Genomic DNA, 26,730 nt, shown 5'->3' with positions numbered 1-26,730 from the left:
CCCTTAAGCAAGGCACTTAACCCTAATTGCTCCTGTAAGTCGCTCTGGATAAGAGCGTCTGCTAAATGACTAAAATGTAAAAAAAAATAGAAACGACAGCATGCCTCCATCCAACCACCTGTTGGTTTGCTGTTTCTGGCTATACTTGTGCCTGTGTTGTAATTGAACTAGTGGCAGTCATCTCTTTTCACCTCACTAATCAAACACACAACAAAGATCTGTGGGAGCAGCCTACCTCCCATCGTCTTCATAAGCAGGTGTTTGCAGTTGACAGCTGTGTGTCACGTGAAATGCAGTGGCAGTGTGTGCCATGGTGTGTTTGTGCGTGGGTTGTCAGTGTGAAATGCACTTGTGGTTGGGCACGAACGTATTTTTACGTCACTTCCCAGCATTCTAGTGTGTCCATACCAGGGGTATTAAACTCTTACCCTACGAGGTCCGGAGCCTGCTGGTTTTCTGTTCTACATGATAATGAATTGCACCCATCTGGTGTTCAAGGTCTAAATCAGTCCCTGGTTAGAGGGGAACAATGAACAAGCAGTGGTACTGGCTTCTAGGTCCAGAGTCTATACCATCAGATTTGCAACGGTGAGTGGATCCCAGTGCTGTTTCGTATGTTTTAGTCTACCCTCTCTCTACCCTCTCTATTTGCTGCTCACTCCGATGTGCCCCTCTACGCCGCTCGGCGGTGCTCACAGACTTCCTTCTCTTCAAATGACATCTACATCAGAATCTGAACGGAATAGATGCCTGCTTGAGCTATAGGCTACACGACACTGTGCGACACTGCTTTGTGTGACACATTGTAACGTTCCCTGAAATATATTTTAGCCGTCGATGTTGCCTTTTAACTCGGCTTTTGAGGATTTCAGCACCAGGCGCTGTCCACCTAACCGCTATTCAAGCAGTTCAAGCTCCTTTAGGCTTTTAAGTGAATATTCTCCGAATTGTTCTACTACACTTTAAAGGCCTTTTCACACCAAATGAAGAAAAAAATTATGTCAGAGTCCGTGGCCTTTTGGAGTGGGCCTATATTTTGAAGGGAAATATGGTAGAGATATGTTTTATAGCACATTATTATTATTATTATTATTGTTATTATTATTATTATTATTATTATTATTATTATTATTAGGCCTATTAATATTATTATTCGACCTATTATTTCGCTGCGGACGTGGCGTGATTTGCACATGATAGACTATTGCACAAAGAACCGTACAGATTACTATCACTATTTTCTTTTTTTTATAGACCCCCTTTCCCTTGGATCATACCATTCAGCTTTCTAAACCGGAAGGGGGAGAGAAAACGCTGTGTAACACAAACATCGAGTCCTAGTGGTTCCCCTCGTTCTATACCTCCCCGCAGTCCTTGCAGCTCTTGAGCTGGCCCTGTCCGTTTAAACCGAGAACACCCATTCCGACTTCTCAATGCAAAAATTAAAAGGGAACCTAGAAGCAGGGACTAGGGGAATGAAAGGAGGTGTAAATAAAATACGAAAGTTCTTGGTCTCTCTCTCTCTCTCTTTTATTAAATGAATTAATTAATTATTAATTAGGACATAAATAGTCTACAAGGAATCACGCCTCCACCGGGACCAGAAGACCAGCTCCAAGCTTTTGATATTCGTTTTAGCCCAATGCTACATATGTATACTTATTCATGTACATATTTGCGTTGGTAGGACTAGAAGCAGGACCAGCAAGGCTTTTCAGATATATATTTTTTTAATCAATAGGCTACTTCGTTCGGAGGCTTCTATACAACGGCCACCAAGATTGCGCTGCTGCTGCTGCCGCTGTTACCACAACTCATTGCCTGTCCGAAGATGGCAACTTTAACAAATGGACAGGTGGACGGCACAAACGGGCTAGTGAACGGATTAAGCCACAGCCACAGTCCGGCGGGCTGCGGGGGCACCATCCCCATGAAAGACCACGACGCCATCAAACTGTTCATCGGGCAAATACCGCGCAACCTGGACGAGAAGGACCTCCGGCCGCTCTTCGAGGAGTTCGGCAAGATCTACGAGCTCACCGTCCTCAAGGACCGCTTTACGGGCATGCACAAAGGTGGGTTGCGCCTCCTACCCAGTCCCCGAGAGAGCGGGATCCCCATCTTCACTCTCTTTTCTCTGCGGCTCCGGTTGCCGCTGCCTATCACGAATGTCTTTCCATGGCAAGCAATCGTGTTCCCCCTAGTTCGGGAGACAGGACCGACTCGTATTGGATTTGATGGATGTGGTTGCGCAATATTACTTGCGTTTCTCACAGTAGCTTTTTTGTGACATTTACTATTGTAGCTTACTCTTTTAGGTTTCATGTTCATGTTAACAGAAAGAGGAATAGTCAATTTTTATAGTCTTGATTCCGTGGTCAACATTGAGCCATTTCAAATAACATATACTCAAACCTCTGTTGTGCTGAGATATCCGGGCACATAGCGCTGTCAAGAATCACGACCTAATAGGCTATTATGTAACAATATTAAGAGCAAGTCGCAGTTTATCTTGTAACTTTGGAAGTGTGGGCTATACGTGTTAAGAGTAAGTCACACATGTAGTTATCGTGCATTCATTCACAAGTGTAGAATCTCCACGATTGAAAGTTCACATTTTTCTCGAGTATACCGGAGGAACCAATGGCTCATTGCCCACGGCACCATCTTGCACTCTGTTGCGCGTAATGCCAAATTGCTTGTAACATGAGGAGAGTGAGGGAGGGAGGAAAAATGTGTTGGTGTGTGTGCGCGTGATCGTGCATGATTGGGTACATGCTTTTTATAGCCTACTGTATTATTCTCTGAGAAAATGTAACCAATACTTTCTTAGATTTTACATAATGCATTCTACAGTATTTCCTATCTAAACCCATTACCTGTTGTCCACCCACCTTACCTACAATATGTAATTGAGGTTGTTCCCTAGTCTAGTGCCTGGCATTATGCAGACGTTTTGCAGTTTTAGAAAGTAAAAAGGGATGTCAGGGAACTCTTTGAATATGGTGTGAAGACAGGTGTTTGAACAACCAGTTTATACATAGAGAGAGAACTGTGTGTGTGTGTGTGTGTGTGTGTGTACGCCTGCATGTGTTTGTGTGTTAATTTCTCAGCTGCATAATATTTGCATTTACCTGTAGCCTTGATGATGGTGTATCAAGAGTCTAGTGTTTTGCATTACTATGCAATGCATTACAAAGTGAGACCTAGTCAACCCTTTGGTGTTATGGTAATTTTACACAATGCTGTATACCTGTTGTGTGATGCAATGATCCGTCACGTCTTCAGTGTAATGCTAACGATCGGTCATATACCTTGGGGTAATGACCAGCCATATACCTCTAGTGTAACGGTAATGACCAATGTTATGGAAGTTGATTTCAGGCTCTTTAGAGTGGTGTCCCGTGTAGCTCAGTTGGTAGAGCATGGTGCTTGCAAAGCCAGGGTTGTGGGTTCGATTCCCACAGGGGGCCAGTATGAAAAATGTATGCACTCACTCAGTGGCTCTGGATAAGAGCGTCTGCTAAATTACAAAAAATTATCCATTGGTTAGCTATTCCCTATTCGCTCAGGGCATTAGAATCTTAATGAGGTCAATAATTGATCTGCTACACCTGGAGGGCATTTTCAGACTCCACAGGGTCACTTCACATGTGGACGTTAAAGCACAAACAGAACATTTCAGCTTTCCTAACCTCCCCCTGTTAACAACGTGACATTTTGCATGTGTCGATAAATAATGATGATATAGAAATAAAGCAGGAGGAAGGGAGGAGGAGATTGCCGGGGATGGGGGAACCAAAGAGAGGAGTGGGAAGGGGGAGGAGGAGTAGGAGGAGGAGGGGGAAGAGGAAAAGGGGGGGTTATCTTTTATTAATAGCCCAGCTGTAGTAAGGACTCCCTGTCCGACGGTTAATCACGCGCGGCCTGTGAACTATGGGAGGCCATGCCGGCTGATTCTAGGAACTGTCTCCTTAGGGCGATATATTGCCTGGCCTCACAGGCTAGGCCCCCACTTTTATTAGTGCGGCCCCCTTCGCAGCACCGCTCTCATATTTTAACTAGCTGGATGCAACAGCTCTCTCGCTGGCTAGCTGGTTGGCTATAGACAGTATATATACACCTCTTCTCCCAGCCAACCCAATATCCCCACACCTTCCCACAAACAGAGGGTGTTTGTTGAATGTTGCGTTTTGTTTAAAGTTGCTGTAAGATTATGTCTGAATGTTTTAACGTAAGGTAAATCATATTTTTGGTAACTTGTTACCAACAGGTATAAGGGTTTGTTACTTGTTATAAGCATGTGTAAGCCTTTATAATGTGTTATTAGAAAGCTGAAAATATTTGACTGTGTCATAGATATGAAGGTGTTATAAGACCTGCCATAAGGGGCCATGTCCAATCATAACCTCTCATGTCAAATAACCATTGTCATGACAGAGGCAGCGGTTTGCATTATGACTGTAGTGGCCTACACCCTGGACATTAACCTAGTTATGTTGGTGACATAGCATGGTAGACTAAATGTCATTGTGAAACGACACTATCATATACATGCCAAAATGGCACTGTCAAATAAAGTGTTACGATTGTGGAATTAGATGCTGCGATTTCGAGAGACTGAAAAGCCTAGTCAGGATCATTGTGAAATGATAGTAAGACATTATAACGGGTTCATACATGCTTACAACAAGTCTGACATGCATTATAACTGCATCATAATCCTTTATACATGTCGGCCTAAAGTAAAGTGTTACCAATATTTTGGATACATCTATAAGCTGGCAAAACGTGTACGGCATCATTATCTGACTTTTTTACAAAATATAGTCCAAAAGCTATAAATCAAACAAGGGCAATGTTGCCCTATTAACTACTTTAGCGTTGAAGAAAGTTATTGGCTTTTCATTGGAATTAATACTGCAAGAAAAGTGCACAACACTAGGGTCTGAGAACATTTGCAGCCTTTTGCCACTTATTGGAATGTTCTGAGCTGATTGATGGCTTGGCTCCTATGGTTATTTGTCTAAATATCAGACTCCAGCCCTCCAGCCACAGCTAAACTTGTTCACTCCATTTAATCTTTCTTCTCTCTCCATCTTCTGTTTCCTCCTTTTCTTCTTTCAGTAGCATTTAACTTCTCATCGAAATACTCCTCCACCTCTCGCTTTCCTCCACATACTTTATCTACACCTTTACTCCTTTCCCTGATTCTCCCTCTTCTCCTCCTCATCCTCCGTTCCTTCATATCCCATTTCCCTCTTTATTTCCCTGGTTCACGACAACCCTCAATTGATTTAGTGTGGTTACGAAAAAAGCTGTGAAAGTGTTAATAACAACCAACCCCACCTATAGATGCTATTAATATTCTAGAATGTTATAGCAACATGTGACACCACAATAATTGTTAGACAGACTCCTAGCCTAGTATTTTCATTGTTGCAAATGCCTCTGATGCTACTATACTATACTATACTATTGCCATAACTATCCCAATAATGACCCCATGTATCACTAGTAATCTAGTCTTTAGGTTGCTGTCCCCTTGAAAGGAAAGGGGTGGATAGAGGAGGCTGGGGTGGGAAGGGAACGGGCACAAAGGCGACAGCACTAGCCCTACATTCTCCCAATGATTTTATTTCTCTCCCCTCTGCGACTGGGCCGTGCTAATAGAGGCCATTTATAACCGTCACTGGCTGCCGTCGCGCATGCTGAGACGGACGTCGGCACAAAGAGGGGCCGTTTTCTCTATTTTTTTGCAATGCAGTATGGGAGGGAGGATAGGGGAGATATGGCAGCACGCTATGAACCAGGTGACCTAGCTAGAATCCGCCCACGTACAGTAATACACCTTGGGTCAGTGGGTCAATCCTAACATGTACGACTGTCAGTTGCTTTGGTGTAATAACAATGTAATATGCATGTAGTGACAGAGTAATTACATGTATTGTTACATTCACTGAAAATGTTCTCCCTTGTTAGAGTTGCCTTGAGTTGCTCTGCTTCGGGTTTTCCTAGGAGTCCCTTTGAAAGTGAGAGAAAAACTAAGACTAGGTATACTGATATCTTGGGGTGTTTTCTGAGCAATTCAAGTGAAAGACAGAAAGAGGCTCCCGTTGGGCTCTCTGCCCTCACCTTCTTTTGTCCTAGAAAATAGGCTGGCAAGTGGTGTAGATACATTGTCACAGGTGCTCAATCCTATCTAAGAAATATGGCTTTCAAGATCTGCTATGGTAGGGTGACCAGACATCCCCAATTTCTTGGGTCAGTCCCCGATTTTGGTGGTCTGTCCCCGGCTAGAGCTGTCCCCGGAAATGTCCCTGATAAGCCTTCAGAAATAAAAAGCAGCTCTGAAGTTAAATTGAGGCTGATATTTCAATGATCAAATGCTGCATCCAATCAGATTTGCATCTCAAAATTATGTTTATCCCTGTACCAAACTCGTTTGCTGCCATGGCTTTGCCGCGGACCTTTTATGAGAAGATTTGATCAGTGTTATATTGTAACCACTGCATGAACAACCATGCCCATGGCCAGAAAGAGCAGGCAACAGCATAGTCTACCAAACTTGGGTGATTCTAAAATTACTAGATAGGCTAAGATGACGAAAACTGTGGAGGGGTAATCCATTTCTGTGTTACAATTAATACAAGTATTTGAAAGGACTACAGCGAAAATTGTCCTGATTTTCATTTCCAAAAACTGCTTACCTTACACTATGTCCCCCAAGGTCTGCTATAAAAGTAGCCTAAATGTCACAAACATCAACATGTAAACATTACTGGAGCCACATTGTTAGTTTTGGAGGCATGAAGCAGTGTTATAGTTGCTAGGCAAAGAGAGGTTTCTGTAGCTAACCAACTATAAACAGTGAATTGTTTTGCCCCACAGATAGCAAAGGTAGTTATTTACATGTGTTTGCAGTTAGTAAGCTACCATTCCTACACTGTTTGCTTAAGAGAGGACAGTTAAACTGCTGTAACTATAGTGGATAGAGAGGGTGATATACTGTACAGGGTGTTGATGAGCAGTTTAATCTGGGTCTGGGTAACTGGCCCTTATAGTTCTAGACCTGTGGCTTACTTTAATGGATTCTAGGTATCCACCTAGGGACCCTTCTTCTTAGAGAAGCAATGGAAATCCTCATGAGCTATTTCTACATTTCTTCTATCATTCAAAATCCATAAAACCTGGACACTGACTGCTTTGAAAACTAGCTGAAACTGGGAACATTGTCAATGGACAGAATGTCTGAAGGCACTGCAGTATTGTAAAGGTAATACACTGTGGGACTCCTGTGAAGGTGTTACAGGTTGCTGCATTGGAAGTTCCTCCTAACAGGCAGTGAGGCTATGAATTAGAGAGAGAGAGAGAGAGAGAGAGAGAGAGAGAGAGAGAGAGAGAGAGAGAGAGAGAGAGAGAGAGAGAGAGAGAGAGAGAGACTGGGATGTTTTTCTGCCAGGCTGCGTTAATGCGCCACATGTTCCGGCCGCAGGATTTCATTCACGTTGCATCATCCCCTCTGTGGGCTCATTTTTCTCCTCACATCGTTGGTTTGGGATGTGTGTGTGTATATGTGTGTACCTCTCCTTCCCTCTCTCATCCCCTGCCCAGAATTCTCCACTCAGCTCCAATCGAAATGCACACTCAGACACCACATTGTGCACTGTTTCTATGACGACGTGACGTGATCGATATTGAGCGTTTTGTTGAGGAAAACAGGCAACATGTGTCACCGACGAGGTCACGTCCCGCCCCATGCACACCTCTATGTATGTAAAAACATCTGAGCACACCTCTATGTATCTAAAAACATCTGAGCACACCTCTATGTATCTAAAAACATCTGAGATGCAAGACGAAAAAAATAGGGAGGAGAACGAGAGACGTGTATGTAGATACGCCAACTATCATTTGTCAGCGGGGACAGTTGTCAAGGCACCTTGGCTGCTACTGTCCATTATGATTGGCCAGGATTGTCAGAAGGGGCCGGCCACTAGCCCGGAGAGCCAGTTACTCACGGTGAGCGATGGCCATGTAGGGAGGAGAGGAATGGGGGGCGGAAGGAGGGAAACAGTGAGGGGGTGGAAGACTAAGGGATCAGCATTCTAACTGCATGTCGGGAGTCATGACGGTTGTCAGGGGGGAAGAGAACTCTTGCTCCTGTGACCTCCTCATTGGACTCATTAAAGCTTGTGACCTTTATCATCATGGAGAATTGGGGACGGTCTGGCAGAGGATGCAGTCTCATCTTAGTTCAGGAGATTGACATATGGAAGTGTTTGGAAAATCATTTTCTGGCACTTTGCAATTTGCGTATGCACGCACGCACGCACACACACACACACACACACACACACACACACACACACACACACACACACACACACACACACACACACACACACACACACACACACACACACACACACACACACACACACACACACACACACACACACACACACACATTTGTATTCTATCCTTGTGGGGACCAAACAATTGATTCCCATTCAAAATCCTATTTTCCCTAACCCCTAACCCTTAACCTAACCCTAACCCTAACCTTAACCCTAACCTTAACCCCAAACCATAAACATAAACCTAACCCTAATCCTAACCTTAACCCCTATGCCTAAAAATATAATTATTCCTTGTGGGGACCGGCGAAATGTCCCCACTTGTCCAAATTTTCCTTGTTTTACTATCCTTGTGAGGACTTCTGGTAAATAGTAAATCCAAATACACACACACGTGAAAGCAGAAGAGGAATTGTTTGACTTTGATTGTGCAGGAAGAACAGATTCTAATCACACGTGTCCTCTCTTGTTTTTACATGTATCCTCATTCCTCTCAAAGTACTGTGTTGTAAAAACAGTTCTTAAACTGAGTAATAACATGTTGCGGCTAATTATTGTTAATCTGCCACTGCAAATGTTGAGTTCCAATGTTAAGAGTGCTAGATTGACAACTGGATTTTCAATATGACATTAATATGACATAATGTTGTCTACTTAGCATACAGTATTTGCTCTTATTATGATGTTGGGAATGTATCCACAACGTGAGGTCTAGGGGATTATTGTTACATTGACCTGGAGGAAAGGGACTCATCCCTCAGGTCATAGGAGCTGCTGATCTCAGTAATCTTAACGGAGCAACATTTACAGAGGGGAAGCATATAAATATTGCACATAGAACGAACCTACTGCTTATCAGACTTGCTTTCAATGGGAATGACAGATATATAACTAGTTGTATACATAACTACATAATAGACCTCTGTACTACTTGCTGTGGTTGAATAATCTCAAGTCTAATCAAGTAAAGGATATATCCATATCAGAATAGTGTGTTAATAGTCCTGATGTTTACTGGTGGTGCGATGCAAGCAAGCTTGGATGCCTTGTACAGCCTAGCCTGACCCCAAGCACTTTATTCTGAACTATACTTTTTTTCTTGAATTATACGTTTTACTACTCTTTTTAGCAAACAAACAACTACTCTTATTAGTAACAAATAATGCTAGGCTCTCTTCAAACAACAGGCCTTCAGCCTAATTCAAGATGGTAAATGCTAAGTGGGATGATTGGGATGACCCAACTCAGACATCACCCCATTGAATCTACCAATTCAAGATGGCACCTGTGGGTTGAACACGCATCTAACCACACCCATACCTGTAGCCTTAAAGGCATAATGCTTAATAAGCAATTATCAGCACAATACAGTGTGAAAATGCAGGGAAAATCTTTTTATGTAGATATACAATATCTCCCTGAAATATTTATGTTTCACTTAACCGCTTTACAATGTTTTAGTATACTGCATACAAAATTCAAAATCTGAAGCACACTTGGTCAGCCTTAAAACTCTACTCAGCTTAGCATGTTGTTTTCCCTAAAAGAGCCTAAATAAAATGCCCAAAGCTCAACCTCCTCCTTCCTCATATTAAGATGATATATATATATTTTTGCTATTGCCATGTCATTGCTATGGCGATTTTAAGTGCCTGAAAGCTTACTGTAGCACTGTTTTGGAGGGGTAAATAGTTTCTCTTTTCAAGGCCGTTGCATCATCTATGTGTTATTGTGGTCCATGTCAAATGTTTCAAGAGGCTGACGCTTGGGGTCTGTTCGATCCTTCTGCTTGTTTCCCTGCTGTTTCAGATATTGTAACGATCCCGGCAGTCTGAGTCGGGTCCTGTCTGGTGACTAGTGTTTCCTGTTCGTAGTCTCCAGTTTCCCGAGGGTTCGGGAACGCTCCGGGGAGCTCTCTTGTTTCCGCACCTGCATCCCGTCAGCAATCTGCACACCTGGCCCTCATCATCACCCTTTTTAGGCTCTGGCCAAACATCCAGTTCCTGCCGGATCGTTAGCCATGAACATCACACGTCCGGAACCTTCACCCCTCCTCTGCCTGATGGTCGGCGGCTGCCGAGCCATCACTGGACCTTGTGCTGCACCCCCAACTACTCATCCACGCCGCCCGCTCTGTCCCTGGATTATTCTGCACCTTTGGTTGTATCTAAATAAACCCTCACCTTCGTTCAACTCTCCTTGTCCTGGTCTGCTTCTGGGTTCTGGCTGAGGGAACTGTGACAGAACGATCCGGCCAAATATGAACCCAGCGGACCTGGACTCTGTTCGCCATGCCATTACCCAGCAGGAGAAGATGTTGGGCCAGCATAGCATGGTACTACAGGAGATCGCGTTGTCAGTTCGGAACCTTTCTACCGGCCTGACGGAGGTCCAGAACCAACGCCAGTGTCCGGTGGAGGACCCACTACCGGTTTCACCCATCTCGCCTGCCGCTTCTGAAGTTGTGTCCCTCCGTGAGCCCAAGGTTCCGACGCCGGATAAGTATGAGGGGGAGCTGGGAAGATGCCGTTCCTTCCTTATGCAGTGTGGATTAGTGTTCGATCTACAGCCCTACTCTTATGCCACTGACAAGGCTAGGATAGCCTTTTTGATTGAGTTGCTGCGTGGTCGAGCGCTGGAGTGGGCTTCAGCCGTTTGGGAACGACAGGATCCCTGCATGGCTTCATACCAGGGGTTCACGGCCGAGATGAGGAAGCTCTTCGACCATTCCGTCCGAGGGGGACGCAGCTAGGCGTCTGTTTTCTCTTCACCAAGGAACTCGCAGCGTGGCCGACTTCGTGATCGAGTTCAAGACGTTGGCTGTGGAGAGTGGATGGAACGAGGAGTCTTTGCAAGCGGCCTTTTACCAGGGCCTGTCGGAGCAGCTCAAGGATGAGTTGATCTCCTATCCGGAGCCTAGTGACCTGGACAGCTTGGTAGCCTTGTCTATTCGGGTGGATAATCGAGTCCGAGAGCGAAGGAGGGAGAAGCAATGGGGTCCGTCCAATCGATCAGCTTCTCAGTTCCCAGTCGGGTCGGGTGGTGGACCAGAACACGTCGATCATTCTCCACCACTAAGGATTAGTGGAGAGGACCTCTCTCCCGATTCTGAACCCATGCAAGTGGGGCGGCACGGGTTAACCAAGGAGGAGCGCCAACATAGACGTAAGACCAACTGCTGCCTCTACTGTGGTCGCTCGGGACAGTACATCTCCACTTGTTCCCGGCGGTCGTCAAACTGCCCGGCTCGCTAAAATTGGGAGGACTTTTAGCGAGCCAGTTTCAACCTCTCAGTACCTCTGTCAGACCCCGCTTCCCGGCGACCCTTGTGAACAGGAATCAGAGCTTAGCGCTTAACGCTTTTATCGATTCAGGTGCCGATGGAAGCTTTCTTGATGCCGAGTTGGTGGAACAGCTGGGGCTTTCCAAGGAGCAATTGCCGGAAGCCATTGAAGCGACCACTCTGAACGGCAGTAGTCTGGCACGTATCACGATGAGGACTGAACCGGTTAAGATGCGGTTGTCGGGGAATCATTCTGAGATGATTTCATTTTTCATTCTGCCGTCTTCCCATGTTCCTCTGGTTCTTGGATACCCCTGGCTGAAGGAACACAATCCCACGTTCGATTGGGTGACGGGCAAGGTAACGAGTTGGAGCCTTGATTGTCATGCTAACTGTCTCAAGACTGCCTGCCCCCATTCGGTTCCCAGTCAGGTGATTGAGGCTAAACCCCCCAGAATTGTCCCTGGTTCCCGAGACATATCACGATTTGGGGGAAGTTTTCAGTAAGCAGAAGGCTCTGTCACTTCCTCCCCCACCGACCATATGATTGTGCCATCAACCTGGTTCCTGGAGCTGTCTACCCCAAGGGAAGGTTATACAGTATCTCCCCGACCTGAACGTGAGGCGTTGGAGACCTACATCAAGGAGTCCCTAGCTGCTGGTCTCGTTCGTCCCTCGTCATCACCCCCTGGGGGCAGGATTCTTCTTTGTGGGAAAGAAGGATGGCTCTCTTCGACCGTGTATTGATTATCGGGGGTTGAATGACATCACGGTCAAGAACAAGTATCCCCTGCCCTTGATGAGTTCTGCCTTCGACTCCTTACAGGGTGCTACAGTGTTCACCAAGCTAGACCTACGCAATGCGTATCACCTGGTCCGGATCAGAGAGGGGGACGAGTGGTTGACGGGTTTCAATACACCGATGGGTCACTCGAGTATCAGGTGATGCCGTTTGGACTGACCAATGCTCCAGCGGTATTCCAGAGTATGGTGAACGACGTCCTGAGAGATATGATCGGTCTCTTCGTGTTTGTTTACCTGGATGACATTCTGATCTTCTCGAAGGAACCTTCCGACCACGTCCAGCATGTCCGGCAGGTTCTGCAGCGATTGTTGGAGAATCGCCTGTTCGTGAAGGCCGAGAAGTGCGAGTTTCACGCCCACACTACATCCTTTCTCGGGTACATCATCTCCAGGGGTGAGATTAGGATGGATCAGGAGAAGGTTAGAGCGGTTCTGGAATGGGTCCAGCCCGGTACGAGATTGCAACTCCAGAGATTTTTGGGGTTTGCGAATTTCTACCGCAGATTCATCCGGGATTACAGCCGTGTGGCCGCTCCATTAACTGCCTTGACTTCCAGTATCAGGACCTTCAAGTGGAATCCGGAGGCGGATCGAGCGTTTCTGGATTTGAAGAGGCGATTCACCAACGCACCGATTCTCTCTCAACCGGACACGGCCCGTCAGTTCGTCGTTGAAGTGGACGCGTCTGATGTGGGAGTTGGCGCTATCCTGTCGCAGCGATGCTCCACGGACAGTAAACTCCATCCCTGCGCCTACTACTCTCGTCGCCTTTCGCCTGCAGAGAGGAATTACGATGTGGGTAACCGGGAGCTTCTCGCGGTGAAACTTGCCTTGGAGGAGTGGCGCCACTGGTTGGAGGGGGGCGGAGCAACCGTTTATTGTCTGGACTGACCACAAGAATCTTGCTTACGTGCAATCGGCTAAACGTCTCAACTCCCGTCAGGCCAGGTGGGCGTTGTTTTTCGGACGATTCAAGTTTGCCCTGACGTTCCGACCTGGATCTAAGAACGGCAAGGCGGACGCTTGTCCCGGATGTTCTCCAAGACGGAGGAGAGTGGGTCCAAGACCGAGACTATTCTCCCCCGGAACTGCGTCGTGGGAGCAGTGATGTGGAAGATTGAGGAGGAGGTGCTGGCGGCCCTTCGGACTCAGCCCGGTCCCGGTAACGGTCCACCCGGTCGGTTGTTTGTGCCTGAGTCGGTTCGTCCTGCGGTCCTCAAATGGTCCCACGCCAGCAAGATGGCTTGTCACCCCGGGCGTGGCTCGGACTATGGCGTTTCTTCGCAGACGTTTTTGGTGGCCTGCCATGGCCGAGGATACTCGGGGTTTTGTTGCTGCCTGTCCAGTGTGTGCGCAGAATAAGAGTACCAATCGGCCCAGCTCTGGACTACTTCACCCCCCTTCCTATTCCCCGGCGTCCATGGTCGCATCTGGCCCTGGACTTCGTCACTGGGTTGCCCGCTTCTGAGGGGAACACGGTCGTTCTGACTATCGTGGACAGATTCAGCAAGTTCGCCCACTTTGTGCCTATTGCCAAGCTTCCCTCTGCCTCGGAGACGTCCGAGATCCTGGTTAGGGAGGTTTTCAGGGTCCACGGTTTGCCCAGTGATATCGTTTCCGACCGTGGCCCTCAGTTTACCTCTGCTGTCTGGAAGTCCTTCTGTTTGGCCATTGGAGCTACAGTCAGTCTCACATCTGGTTTTCACCCCCAATCCAATGGTCAGGCGGAGAGAGCCAACCAGAAGATGGAATCCACGCTACGCTGTCTGGTCTCTTCCAACCCCACCTCCTGGGCCTCTCAGTTGCCTTGGGTTGAGTATGCCCACAATACTCTCCCTACATCTGCCACTGGGATGTCTCCCTTCCAGTGCCTGTATGGCTACCAACCTCCCCTGTTCCCTTCTCAGGAGAAGGAGCTATCAGTGCCTTCTGTTCAGGCTCATATTCGTCGTTGCCACCGGACCTGGCATCGGGCCAGAAAGGCACTCCTTAGAGGTTCGGATCGGTATCAGCTCCAGGCGAATCGTCGCCGGATCCCCGCTCCCACCTATACCATCGGAGATAGGGTTTGGTTGGCCACACGGGATCTTCCGTTACGGACTGAGTCTAGGAAGTTGTTACCGAAGTTCATTGGTCCGTTTGTGGTGGAGAAGGTGATCAATCCGGTGGCAGTTCGACTCAAACTACCGAGGACGCTCAGAGTCCATCCCACCTTTCATGTCTCCTGCCTCAAGCCTGTCTTCCTCAGTCCTCTGTTGCCTCCTCCGCCTCCTCCTCCTCCTCCTCGGATGATCGGAGGTGGTCCTGCCTACACGGTGCGTCGCATCATGGATTCCAGACGGCGGGGCCGGGGTTTCCAGTATCTCGTGGACTGGGAGGGGTATGGTCCTGAAGAGAGGAGTTGGATTCCGCGGCGACAGGTCCTAGATGCTGACCTCATCAGGGATTTCTACCGCCTCCATCCTGGCGCTCCGGGAGGTCCGCCCGGTGGCGTTGGTCGGAGGGGGGTACTGTAACGATCCCGGCAGTCTGAGTCGGGTCCTGTCTGGTGACTAGTGTTTCCTGTTCGTAGTCTCCAGTTTCCCGAGGGTTCGGGAACGCTCCGGGGAGCTCTCTTGTTTCCGCACCTGCATCCCGTCAGCAATCTGCACACCTGGCCCTCATCATCACCCTTTTAGGCTCTGGCCAAACATCCAGTTCCTGCCGGATCGTTAGCCATGAACATCACACGTCCGGAACCTTCACCCCTCCTCTGCCTGATGGTCGGCGGCTGCCGAGCCATCACTGGACCTTGTGCTGCACCCCCAACTACTCATCCACGCCGCCCGCTCTGTCCCTGGATTATTCTGCACCTTTGGTTGTATCTAAATAAACCCTCACCTTCGTTCAACTCTCCTTGTCCTGGTCTGCTTCTGGGTTCTGGCTGAGGGAACTGTGACAGATATAGCCTCTGTTCCGGAGTGGGAGAATGCAATACTTTCAAAATGTGGGAAACCTTCTGTTGTTTATTCAGTTTTTAATAGTACATTTCACTTTTTGGGGTTGTTGTGTAGTCACCGCTCTTTATTCGATTTGACAGAGATATTTTCCTTATAAAATGCTAGTCCTCACATTTTACATTTACATTTTAGTCATTTAGCAGACGCTCTTATCTAGGGAGACTTACAGTTAGTGAGTGCAATTATTTTATTTTTTTCATACACATATCCTGCTATTGCTCCATCTGAACAGTGTGGTGTGTGTGTGTGTGTGTGTGTGTGTGCGTATGTGCAAATGTTTGTGTGTGTGATACCCCATGCAGGAATCAAACTGTTAACTCTGGTGTGGTAAGCAGTGATCTCTAACCAACTGAGCCAATGGAAACAACCAGAATTCTCCACCATCCCCAACTTTCTCTCTCCTACAGGACCGGTTAAAGGGTTAGTAAGGCTAAAGCCTTGCAACATTCTGGCTCGGTTTGATGCAGACGTCTACTGACATTTAGAAGTTCGACTTCTTAGAGATCAATGGAACATATAGGTCAGGCTGAGAACAGCAGAGAATTCAACCCAGGACTCAAAAAGGTCTCCTGAATGAGATTTATATCCGAATTGTGGTGCTGCATCCTTTGTACCATTAATGATAGTGAATTATTACAACCCTATATTGTTTGTTTGGTCATAGTGCAAGCAATCTCTCTGACATGCATTGCTTTACCTCATATCTACACTGTGTAGGTGTAATTATAAGCTTTGGCAATATGTACATTGTTACGTCATGCCAATGAAGCAAATTGAATTGAGTTGAATATAGAGAACACATGCTATATAATTATAGAGTACGATACACGTTCCATTGTCTATAGTCAGCTGATTGTATACAGTTAATTCGGAAAGTATTCAGACCCCTTGACTTTTTCCACATTTTGTTACGTTACAGCCTTATTCCGAAATGGATTCAATAGTTTTTTTTCCCACACAATACCCCATAATATTTGTAAATTTATACAAAAAAAGAAACTGAAATATGCTGCCCCCACCTAGTCTGTGGTCCTGAGTGCTCTGGAGCAAGTTTCCATCAAAGATTTCTCTGTACTTTGCTCCGTTCATATTTCCCTCAATCCTGACTAGTGTCCCAGTCCCTGCCGCTGAAAAACATTCCCACAGCATGATGCTGCCATCACTATACTTCACCGTAGGGATGGTGCCAGGTTTCCTCCAGACGTGATGCTTGGCATTCAGACCAAAGAGTTCAATATTGGTTTAATCAGACCAGAGAATCTTGTTTCTTATGGTCTGAGAGTCTTTAGGTGCCTTTTTGGCAAACTCCAAGCGGGCTGTCATGTGCATTTTACCGAGGAGTGGCTTCCATCTGGCCACTCTACCATAAAGGCCTGATTGGTGGAGTGCTGCAGAGATGGTTGTCCTTCTGGAAATTTCTCCCATCTCCACAGATGAACTCAGGAGCTCTGTCAGAGTGACCATCGGGTTCTTGGTCACCTCCCTGACCAAGGCCCTTCTCCTCCGATTGCTCAGTTTGGCCAGGTGTCCAGCTCTAGGAAGAGTGCTGGTGGTTCCAAACTTCTTCTATTTAGGAATGATGGAGGCCACTATGTTCTTAGGGACCTTCAATGCTGCAGAAATGTTTTGGCACCCTTCCCCAGATCTGTGCCTTGACACAATCCTGTCTCGGAGCTCTATGGACAATTCCTTCGACCTCATGGCTTGGTTTTTGCTCTGACATGCACTCTCAACTGTGGAACCTTATGTATACAGGTGTGCCTTTCCAAATCATGTCCAATCAATTGAATTTACCACAGGTGAACTCCAATCAAGTTGTAGAAACATCTCAAGGATGATCAATGGAAACAGGATGCACCTGATCTCAATTTCTAGTCTCATAGCAAAATATGAGTACTTATGTAAATAAGGATTTAAAATATATATACAGTATCTCACAAAAGTGAGTACACCCCTCACATTTCTGTAAATATTTGAGTATATCTTTTCATGTGACAACACTGAATAAATGACACTTTGCTACAATGTAAAGTAGTGAGTGTACAGCTTGTATAACAGTGTAAATTTGCTGTCCCCTCAAAATAACTCAACACACAGCCATTAATGTCTAAACCGCTGGCAACAAAAGTGAGTACACCCCTAAGTGAAAATGTCCAAATTGGGCCCAATTAGCCATTTTCCCTTCCCGGTGTCATGTGACTCGTTAGTGTTACAAGGTCTCAGGTGTGAATGGGGAGCAGGTGTGTTAAATTTGTTGTCATCGCTCTCACACTCCCTCATACTGGTCACTAGAAGTTCAACATGGCACCTCATGGCAAAGAACTCTCTGAGGATCTGAAAAAAATAATTGTTGCTCTACATAAAGATGGCCTGGGCTATAAGAAGATTGCTAAGACCCTGAAATTGAGCTGCAGCATGATGGCCAAGACCATACAGCGGTTTAACAGGACAGGTTCCACTCATAACAGGCCTCGCCATGGTCGACCAAAGAAGTTGAGTGCACGTGCTCAGCGTCATATCCAGAGGTTGTCTTTGGGAAATAGACGTATGAGTGCTGCCAGCATTGCTGCAGAGGTTGAAGGTGTTGGGGGTCAGCTTGTCAGTGCTCAGACCATACGCCGCACACTGCATCAAATTGGTCTGCATGGCTGTCGTCCCAGAAGGAAGCCTCTTCTAAAGATGATGCACAAGAAAGCCCGCAAACAGTTTGCTGAAGACAAGCAGACTAAGGACATGGATTACTGGAACCATGTCCTGTGGTCTGATGAGACCAAGATAAACTTATGTGGTTCAGATGGTGTCAAGCGTGTGTGGCGGCAACCAGGTGAGGAGTACAAAGATAAGTGTGTCTTGCCTACAGTCAAGCATGGTGGTGGGAGTGTCATGGTCTGGGGCTGCATGAGTGCTGCCGGCACTGGGGAGCTACAGTTCATTGAGGGAACCATGAATGCCAACATGTACTGTGACATACTGAAGCAGAGCATGATCCCCTCCCTTCAGAGACTGGGCCGCAGGGCAGTATTCCAACATGATAACGACCCCAAACACACCTCCAAGACAACCATTGCCTTGCTATTGAAGCTGAGGGTAAAGGTGGTGGACTGGCCAAGCATGTCTCCAGACCTAAACCCTATTGAGCATCTGTGGGGCATCCTCAAAAAGAGTGCAAGGTCTCTAACATCCACCAGCTCCGTGATGTCGTCATGGAGGAGTGGAAGAGGACTCCAGTGGCAACCTGTGAAGCTCTGGTGAACTCCATGCCCAAGAGGGTTAAGGCAGTGCTGGAAAATGATGGTGGCCACACAAAATATTGACACTTTGGGCCCAATTTGGACATTTTCACTTAGGGGTGTACTCACTTTTGTTGCCAGCGGTTTAGACATTAATGGCTGTGTGTTGTGTTATTTTGAGGAGACAGCAAATTTACACTGTTATACAAGCTGTACACTCACTACTTTACATTGTAGCAAAGTGTCATTTCTTCAGTGTTGTCACATGAAAAGACATACTCAAATATTTACAAAAATGTGAGGGGTGTACTCACTTTTGTGAGATACTGCATATATATATATATATACAGTGGGGAGAACAAGTATTTGATACACTGCCGATTTTGCAGGTTTTCCTACTTACAAAGCATGTAGAGGTCTGTAATTTTTATCATAGGTACACTTCAACTGTGAGAGACGGAATGTATAACAAAAATCCAGAAAATCACATTGTATGATTTTTAAGTAATTAATTTGCATTTTATTGCATGACATAAGTATTTGATACATCAGAAAAGCAGAACTTAATATTTGGTACAGAAACCTTTGTTTGCAATTACAGAGATCATACGTTTCCTGTAGGTCTTGACCAGGTTTGCACACACTGCAGCAGGGATTTTGGCCCACTCCTCCATACAGACCTTCTCCAGATCCTTCAGGTTTCGGGGCTGTCGCTGGGCAATACGGACTTTCAGCTCCCTCTAAAGATTTTCTATTGGGTTCAGGTCTGGAGACTGGCTAGGCCACTCCAGGACCTTGAGATGCTTCTTACGGAGCCACTCCTTAGTTGCCCTGGCTGTGTGTTTCGGGTCGTTGTCATGCTGGAAGACCCAGCCAAGACCCATCTTCAATGCTCTTGCTGAGGGAAGGAGGTTGTTGGCCAAGATCTCGCGATACATGGCCCCATCCATCCTCCCCTCAATACGGTGCAGTCGTCCTGTCCCCTTTGCAGAAAAGCATCCCCAAAGAATGATGTTTCCACCTCCATGCTTCAAGGTTGGGATGGTGTTCTTGGGGTTGTACTCATCCTTCTTCTTCCTCCAAACACGGCGAGTGGAGTTTAGACCAAAAAGCTCTATTTTTGTCTCATCAGACCACATGACCTTCTCCCATTCCTCCTCTGGATCATCCAGATGGTCATTGCCAAACTTCAGACAGGCCTGGACATGCGCTGGTTTGAGCAGGGGGACCTTGCGTGCGCTGCAGGATTTTAATCCATGATGGCGTAGTGTGTTACTAATGGTTTTCTTTGAGACTGTGGTCCCAGCTCTCTTCAGGTCATTGACCAGGTCCTGCCGTGTAGTTCTGGGATGATCCCTCACCTTCCTCATGATCATTGATGCCCCATGAGGTGAGATCTTGCATGGAGCCCCAGACCGAGGGTGATTGACCGTCATCTTGAACTTCTTCCATTTTCTAATAATTGCGCCAACAGTTGTTGCCTTCTCACCAAGCTGCTTGCCTATTGTCCTGTAGCCCATCCCAGCCTTGTGCAGGTCTACAAATGTATCACTGATGTCCTTACACAGCTCTCTGGTCTTGGCCATTGTGGAGAGGTTGGAGTATGTTTGATTGAGTGTGTGGACAGGTGTCTTTTATACAGGTAACAAGTTCAAACAGATGCAGTTAATACAGGTAATGAGTGGAGAACAGGAGGGCTTCTTAAAGAAAAACTAACAGGTCTGTGAGAGCCGGAATTCTTACTGGTTAGTAGGTGATCAAATACTTATATCATGCAATAAAATGCAAATTCATTATTTAAAAATCATACAATGTGATTTTCTGGATTTTTGTTTTATATTCCGTCTCTCACAGTTGAAGTGTACCTATGATAAAAATTACAGACCTCTACATGCTTTGTACGTAGGAAAACCTGCAAAATCGGCAGTGTATCAAATACTTGTTCTCCCCACTGTATATATATATACATATATACATTTGCAGAAATTTCTAAGAACTTGTTTTCGATTTGTCATTATGGGGTATTGTGTGTAGATTAATGAGGAAAAAAAGTCATTTAATAAATTTTAGCATAAAGCTGTAACGTAACAAAGTGTGGAAAAAGTCAAGGGCTCTGAATACTTTCCGATTGCACTGTACTGTGTATCTATACTATAGTGATGTTACTAATAACTATAAACCTTGACAGACTGTTATTAGTAAGATTGTGGTGCAAGTAGAGGGATGTGTGTGTGTGTGTGTGTGTGTGTGTGTGTGTGTGTGTGTGTGTGTGTGTGTGTGTGTGTGTGTGTGTGTGTGTGTGAGTGTGTGTGTGTGTGTGTGTGTGTGTGCATGCGTGTGTGTGTGTGTGTTTGCCTCTCCATGCTGTCTTGAGGTTTAGGTGGTTGAATGGAATCAAATGGCAGGAATAGGAACAGTAAGGAAGGTTACTCCCATCCAGAAGAGAGCTAAGAAAGCAGAAATATGTACTCGAATCAGACAAAGACATGATCTGATGGCATTAAGCACAATATCATGATTGTTCACTGTTTAATATACATGTAGGTGTGTCATTTGGATCATACATAATTATTTTGTAATAGCATATATCTTGGGACAAAGATTTGTGTCAGGATACACCTTGAAATGTTTTCAAGGAAACCTGTGGGATACATTACAGCATATCCAATAGAAGCAATATTAGGGCAACAACAGAAGAAAAATCAAGTGAAAGTAAATAAAAGCAGCCATTAAATTAGGATACATTCGTTCAGTATCATGAATTATGAGCAAAATAAAGATCTTATAAGCATGTGTGACAATAAACAGGTGCACAAGTATAAGTCTAAATAGATACAAGCTTTTAGTAGATACAAAATATCTAGTTTAGATCAACATTGGAACAAGGCACATAGGCCTAGATAGTGTACCTCTTCGCTGTTGATCCTAGAACTAGCGAAAGTGTACCTCTCTGCTGTTGATCCTAGAACTAGCGACAGTGTACCTCTCTGCTGTTGATCCTAGAACTAGCGACAGTGTAACTCTTCGCTGTTGATCCTAGAACTTGCTACAGTGTACCTGCTGTTGATCCTAGAACTAGCTACAGTGTACCTGCTGTTGATCCTAGAACTAGATACAGTGTACCTGCTGTTGATCCTAGAACTAGCTACTATCCTAGAACTAGCTACAGGGTACCTGCGGTTGATCCTATAACTAGCTACAATGTAGTTATCGGCTGTTGATCCTATGGAGCAGAAGCCAAAGACTGTTGATCCTATAACTAGCTACAGTGTTGATCCTATGGAGCAGAAGCAAAGACTAAAGAGGCAAAGCTTGTGCCATTATGTGAGGTCAGATATGCATGTATCCCTCTCAGAATTAACTTGTTATACCCATAACCGAGACTGGTGGAGTCTTTGCTTCAACTAGACTTCCTCTCCATCTCATTTCATTTCTATTTCATGCACCCAATTAAAAATTTACCAAGCTGACTTGTAAAAGGGAGATGGGGAAGGGGTTAAGGATTTTGGAATTATCTCCTTAATTATTCAAGGCAAAGTTTGATTCAGAAAATGGAGGATGATGAATAAGTCATGGGGAAGTTTTCAAGGGTTCGGGGGCAGTTTGGGGGTAAGGGTAAGAGTTGATAGTACTAAGGTCAAGTCTCAACCAATTTTACGATGGATGGAATACTAACTTCAGATGTCCTTTTGGAAGACAAATAAATGACGAGTGCATAAAGAGAGAGGTAAAGAGAGTGAAGCAGAGTGATAGAGTGATAGAGGTAGAGAGAGAGACAGAGGCAGAGGCAGAGAGAGCAAGTGTGGCAGAGAGAGAGGCAGTGAGAGAGAGATAGAGAGACAGAGACAGAGAGAGCGAGAAACAGATAGAGAGAGGCAGAGAGAGAGTGAGGGACTCCCAGAGACAGATTTCCCCCTCCCTGCAGATAGATGGCTCCTGGCGCCGTTCCACGGCAGGCTCTGACCCCTCTGTCCTTTGCCGTAATTTATAGGTTGCATTTTGCAAGATTTAAGCACTAATCTGTTGCAATCACGGCCCTGGAAGGAAAATGACCTTCCTGCAATGGGAGCAGAATTCGGCCTCGCTGCTTGAAGCCGCCCCCAGGGGTGAATAAGCAAGTGCTCACCGATGTAGGCAGCCATTTTTTTACAACGTGTTAATGTTGTTGTTTTGCCTATAATAGTACCTGCTGTTTTTCTCTGCTACACTTCATGTGAACTGCTTTCAATTGGTTATCTTGTGGATAAGTGGATATTTGACCCACATAAGAAAAAATTAGTTTAGGCACAAGGGTCAAAATATATGATGGGTTATTAGGGTTAAGGTTAGGTTGAGGAACAAGGGTTAGGTTAAGGTTAAGGTTAGGTATAGTTTCAATGAGGTTAAGGGATAAAGGGATAAAGGTTAACATACTGCTGTCCGCCGCCATTCATAAAAAAAAAATATATACTGCCTTTTTAGAAATATGGGTTTTAGTTGGCGAAAGCTATGCGATGAGTAAAACATTATTTACATGGATGGAATGTTTATTTTGAAGATAATGTATGCTGTAGTTCATAATATATACATAATATGTGTACATTAATTAATGCATCAATACCACAAATGTTGCATGATATATCAATATTATGATTTGTGGCCTCTGCCTCAGTGTGTAAGAATATGGCTTTGTGTGTGTGTGTGTGTGTGTATGTCTCTCTCTCTCTCTCTCTCTCTCTCTCTCTCTCTCTCTCTCTCTCTCTCTCTCTCTCTCTCTCTCTCTCTCTCTCTCTCTCTCTCTCTCTCTCTCTCTCTCTGTGTTTGTATGTGTGTGTGTGGGTGTGTGTGTCTCTCTCTGTGTGTTTGTGTGTGTGTCTCTCTTTCTCTCTGTGAGTGTGTGTGTTTGTATGTGTCTCTCTCTCTGTGTGTATCTCTCTCTCTCTCTCTCTCTCTCTCTCTCTCTCTCTCTCTCTCTCTCTCTCTCTCTCTCTCTCTCTCTGTGTGTGTGTGTGTTTGTATGTGTGTGTGGGTGGGTGTCTGTGTGTCTCTCCCTCTCTGTGTGTGTGTGTGTGTGCGTGTGTAAAACAGTAGACTACTTGGCTCAGCGGCCGGTGGGCTCAGCTGGCTCTCTGCTTGGCCATTCAGCACATAACTCCATGAACAAATCAGCCCAGGAATGATTTGGACAAAAACCCTTCAGCAAATTATTTCATGGCTTCTGAGGTCTCTCCCTTGCACCACTTGTGGGTTTCTAGACTCTAAGCAATCATTTACATTAAATGACACAATGGTCCCTCTGGGCAGGGCATAGTCCTACTAATTCTCGACAGAGGTTGCCAGTTGCCACTCAGTACTGGTCTGACTGAGACCTGCTGGCGATACTTAGGATAAAAATTGCAAAACGGACCTCCATTTACATCAAAGTGAAATAAGGTTCAGATTTAATATTACTTTGCACGATACCATTACATTAAATGCGATCTATGTGCATGTCATGCTGTACATGTACGTTAATGTTCTATGGTACAGCAAGGATCAGACACCTGTTGGCCAGTGTTTTGATCATCCAACCAATCCATTTAGCAGAGTTCCATTCTTCCACCCACATTTGCCTCCAATGCGAAATGTAAAAACTATGTGATTCCAATCTGCATTTCAATGTCCCAATTTGTCCAAGAGGGAGTTGCATCCTTCTAAGTGAGCGGATAAAAGCATCTGCCAAATGGCTAAATATTTATAATTATCTGTAGCTCAAGAGCCGATAAAAGGACTTTGAAAATCGACTGCCTGTGCCAAAGGCCTCATTAGCGGGACGACAACAGAATGTCTCTCCACCGAGGCAGGGTGGGAGGAGAACCCATGTATCTACGACTAGCAGACTTGGGCAGAAAGTAGTTGTATTTTGTGGTTTATTTGTAAATTCCAACTTTTCAAATACTCAAGATAGTCAAATATAGTTTATATAGTTTCAATTAAAAGAAAATCAAATAATATTTGAAAGTATGTTGAATACCTCTCAGAAAACCTAAAAAAAAAAGGTATTTGAATATATGCAAGTTATTTGAAACCCCCCCCCCCCCTCCCAAAGTTTGGGGATGGCTGCCAAATATTTGATGAAGATTTTGTTGAATTAGTCTAAATATATGATCATAAGAACATGGTTTGGAGGGCTCTTAGATATGAATATTAATATAGCCTCAAATTAAATACATGAGGGAAATGGAATCACTTCAACCTTAGAGTAGACCACTTTTGCAGCATAAAAATGTATTGACAAATATTTGTTCATAATGAGTGAGACAAGGTAATACAGTAACACTTGACATCAAGTTCTTATACATGTGTAGTATGATTATTACAATGGCAATATTGTTGTTACATAGGACTTTGGAAATTGCTTTATAATTGAGTTATTACATAAGTGGAATAAGGAACAGTCACTATTCCTCTTGTGTACGGTAGTTACAAAAACTCTCAGCTCATTGCTATGCAATTGAAATGCATTACCAAAGTATTATGTAACACCACGCTAATAAAATGTTGCTCCAAAAGTAATTACAGTTTTATTACACAGGCACAATAACAGTTTAATGGAAAGTGTTACTGAGAATGCTAACAGTAACAAAATATGGCTATTAATTGTTGAAAGGAAACTAAATATCCCACAACTGCCTTGGTTGAAAATCATGTTTGTTTGTATTCTGAGTAAACAATCCCTTTAAAGATGGTATAGTGTGTGTTTGAAACAAGAACACTTACCCCCATATCGACAAAGAGGTTGGAAGTTGCTTTTGCTAAGCATCTAACTTGCTGTTTGCAATGTTTGCAAATGGATTTGAAATACGCTGCTGTATTTTCAGGTATCATAAAATGAATTGCAGCTTTCTACCTTTTCAGTGTCATACAGTAGTTGAGTGTCACAACTTATTTATACTTATCTGTACAAAATATAATTGGTTGATTGGTTTGACTTGATTATGTACACATGGGGCAATGGATAAGAAAATGGACATTTACAAAATGTTCGGATAAAAATGTATTGTGTAGATCAAATGAAGAGTTCCAAAATGCTATACGTTCATTTTCAGAAGTGTTGGTAAATTAGCTTTTATTATTAAGAACTTATGAAAGAGATCAGTGTGTTTTTTCACCATCTAATCATGAAATGGGGCTGTTCAATGACAGATGTATTTGTTTGAAATCTATCACTTGATGGTTTCATTTCAGAGAGACAAATAATCATGTTTTTTTGCAAAACACTATACATGTACAGTATATCCACCTCACTCTCAGATAAATAGGTAGTACTGCTTGGTTTTACATGGTCAAATGTGACAAATAGCACCAAAAAATGATGATACATTTGTGACATTAATATTTAAAAAATAAAATCTAAAATGAATCAGTACAGTAATATGAGATCTGTGTGTAAAACATTTACGTTTGACATTTTAGTAATTTAGCAGATTCTCTTATCCAGAGCGACAGTTAGTGCCTTCATATTAAGATAGCTAGGTGAGACAACCCCATATCACAGTCAAATATACAGGACACAAAACTTCAACTTGAGCTAAACACTGGATATATAGCATTTTTCCAAAAAACAACAACATTTTAATACACTTTAAAAATCAATGAATAAAAAATCTTACAGCAGTAATATTTTACACACACACATGGTATCCATAAGCAATCATTTTGGATGAAAAAACACTAATGTATTTTGTAAAGTAGTCCTTCTTTGGGATCTTCAGATAGTTGTAGTTACCTCCAAAGTAACTATTTGTTCCCCAGGAAAAATAGTTATTTCCACCAAGGCTAGTTCAAATTATAGTTTTCCCAGGTCTGACAGCTAGGCAGTTCAAAACAAGTTAGAAATACTTTTTCTCAAACCTCAACACTTTCTATTTAGGATGACAAAAGCTGCTTATTGCGCAAATGCTAATATGCTAATTTATTATGTTATCGTATCATAATGTGTTTATGAAGGAATGGTGGAATGAGTCAGTGGTGTGTTTGTTGATCTTATTCATTGACATAATACAGAGGGGGGATAACTGTGTTTGCATGGTGTA

The 26,730-nt window shown here is 44.5% G+C and overlaps 1 protein-coding gene across 9 annotated transcripts in view; it reads left to right on the top strand.

Moving 5' to 3' along the window:
* The first annotated feature begins 1,453 nt into the window (after nt 1–1,453).
* LOC121578194 (CUGBP Elav-like family member 4) overlaps nt 1,454–26,730 on the top strand; it is a 155,843-nt gene continuing 130,566 nt past the window's right edge. For all 9 annotated transcript variants that reach the window (XM_041892387.1, XM_041892384.1, XM_041892380.1 and 6 more), the window contains exon 1: nt 1,454–2,075. In XM_041892387.1, the coding sequence (XP_041748321.1) occupies nt 1,832–2,075 (244 nt within the window). In that variant the 5' untranslated portion in view covers nt 1,454–1,831. The remainder of the gene's footprint in view (nt 2,076–26,730) is intronic.

The sequence above is a fragment of the Coregonus clupeaformis genome, chromosome 12 (assembly GCF_020615455.1).
Source record: "Coregonus clupeaformis isolate EN_2021a chromosome 12, ASM2061545v1, whole genome shotgun sequence".
NCBI classification, from domain to species: domain Eukaryota; kingdom Metazoa; phylum Chordata; class Actinopteri; order Salmoniformes; family Salmonidae; genus Coregonus; species Coregonus clupeaformis.
Note: the sequence above shows the minus strand (reverse complement) of the source record. Positions and strands in the feature narration are given on the sequence as shown.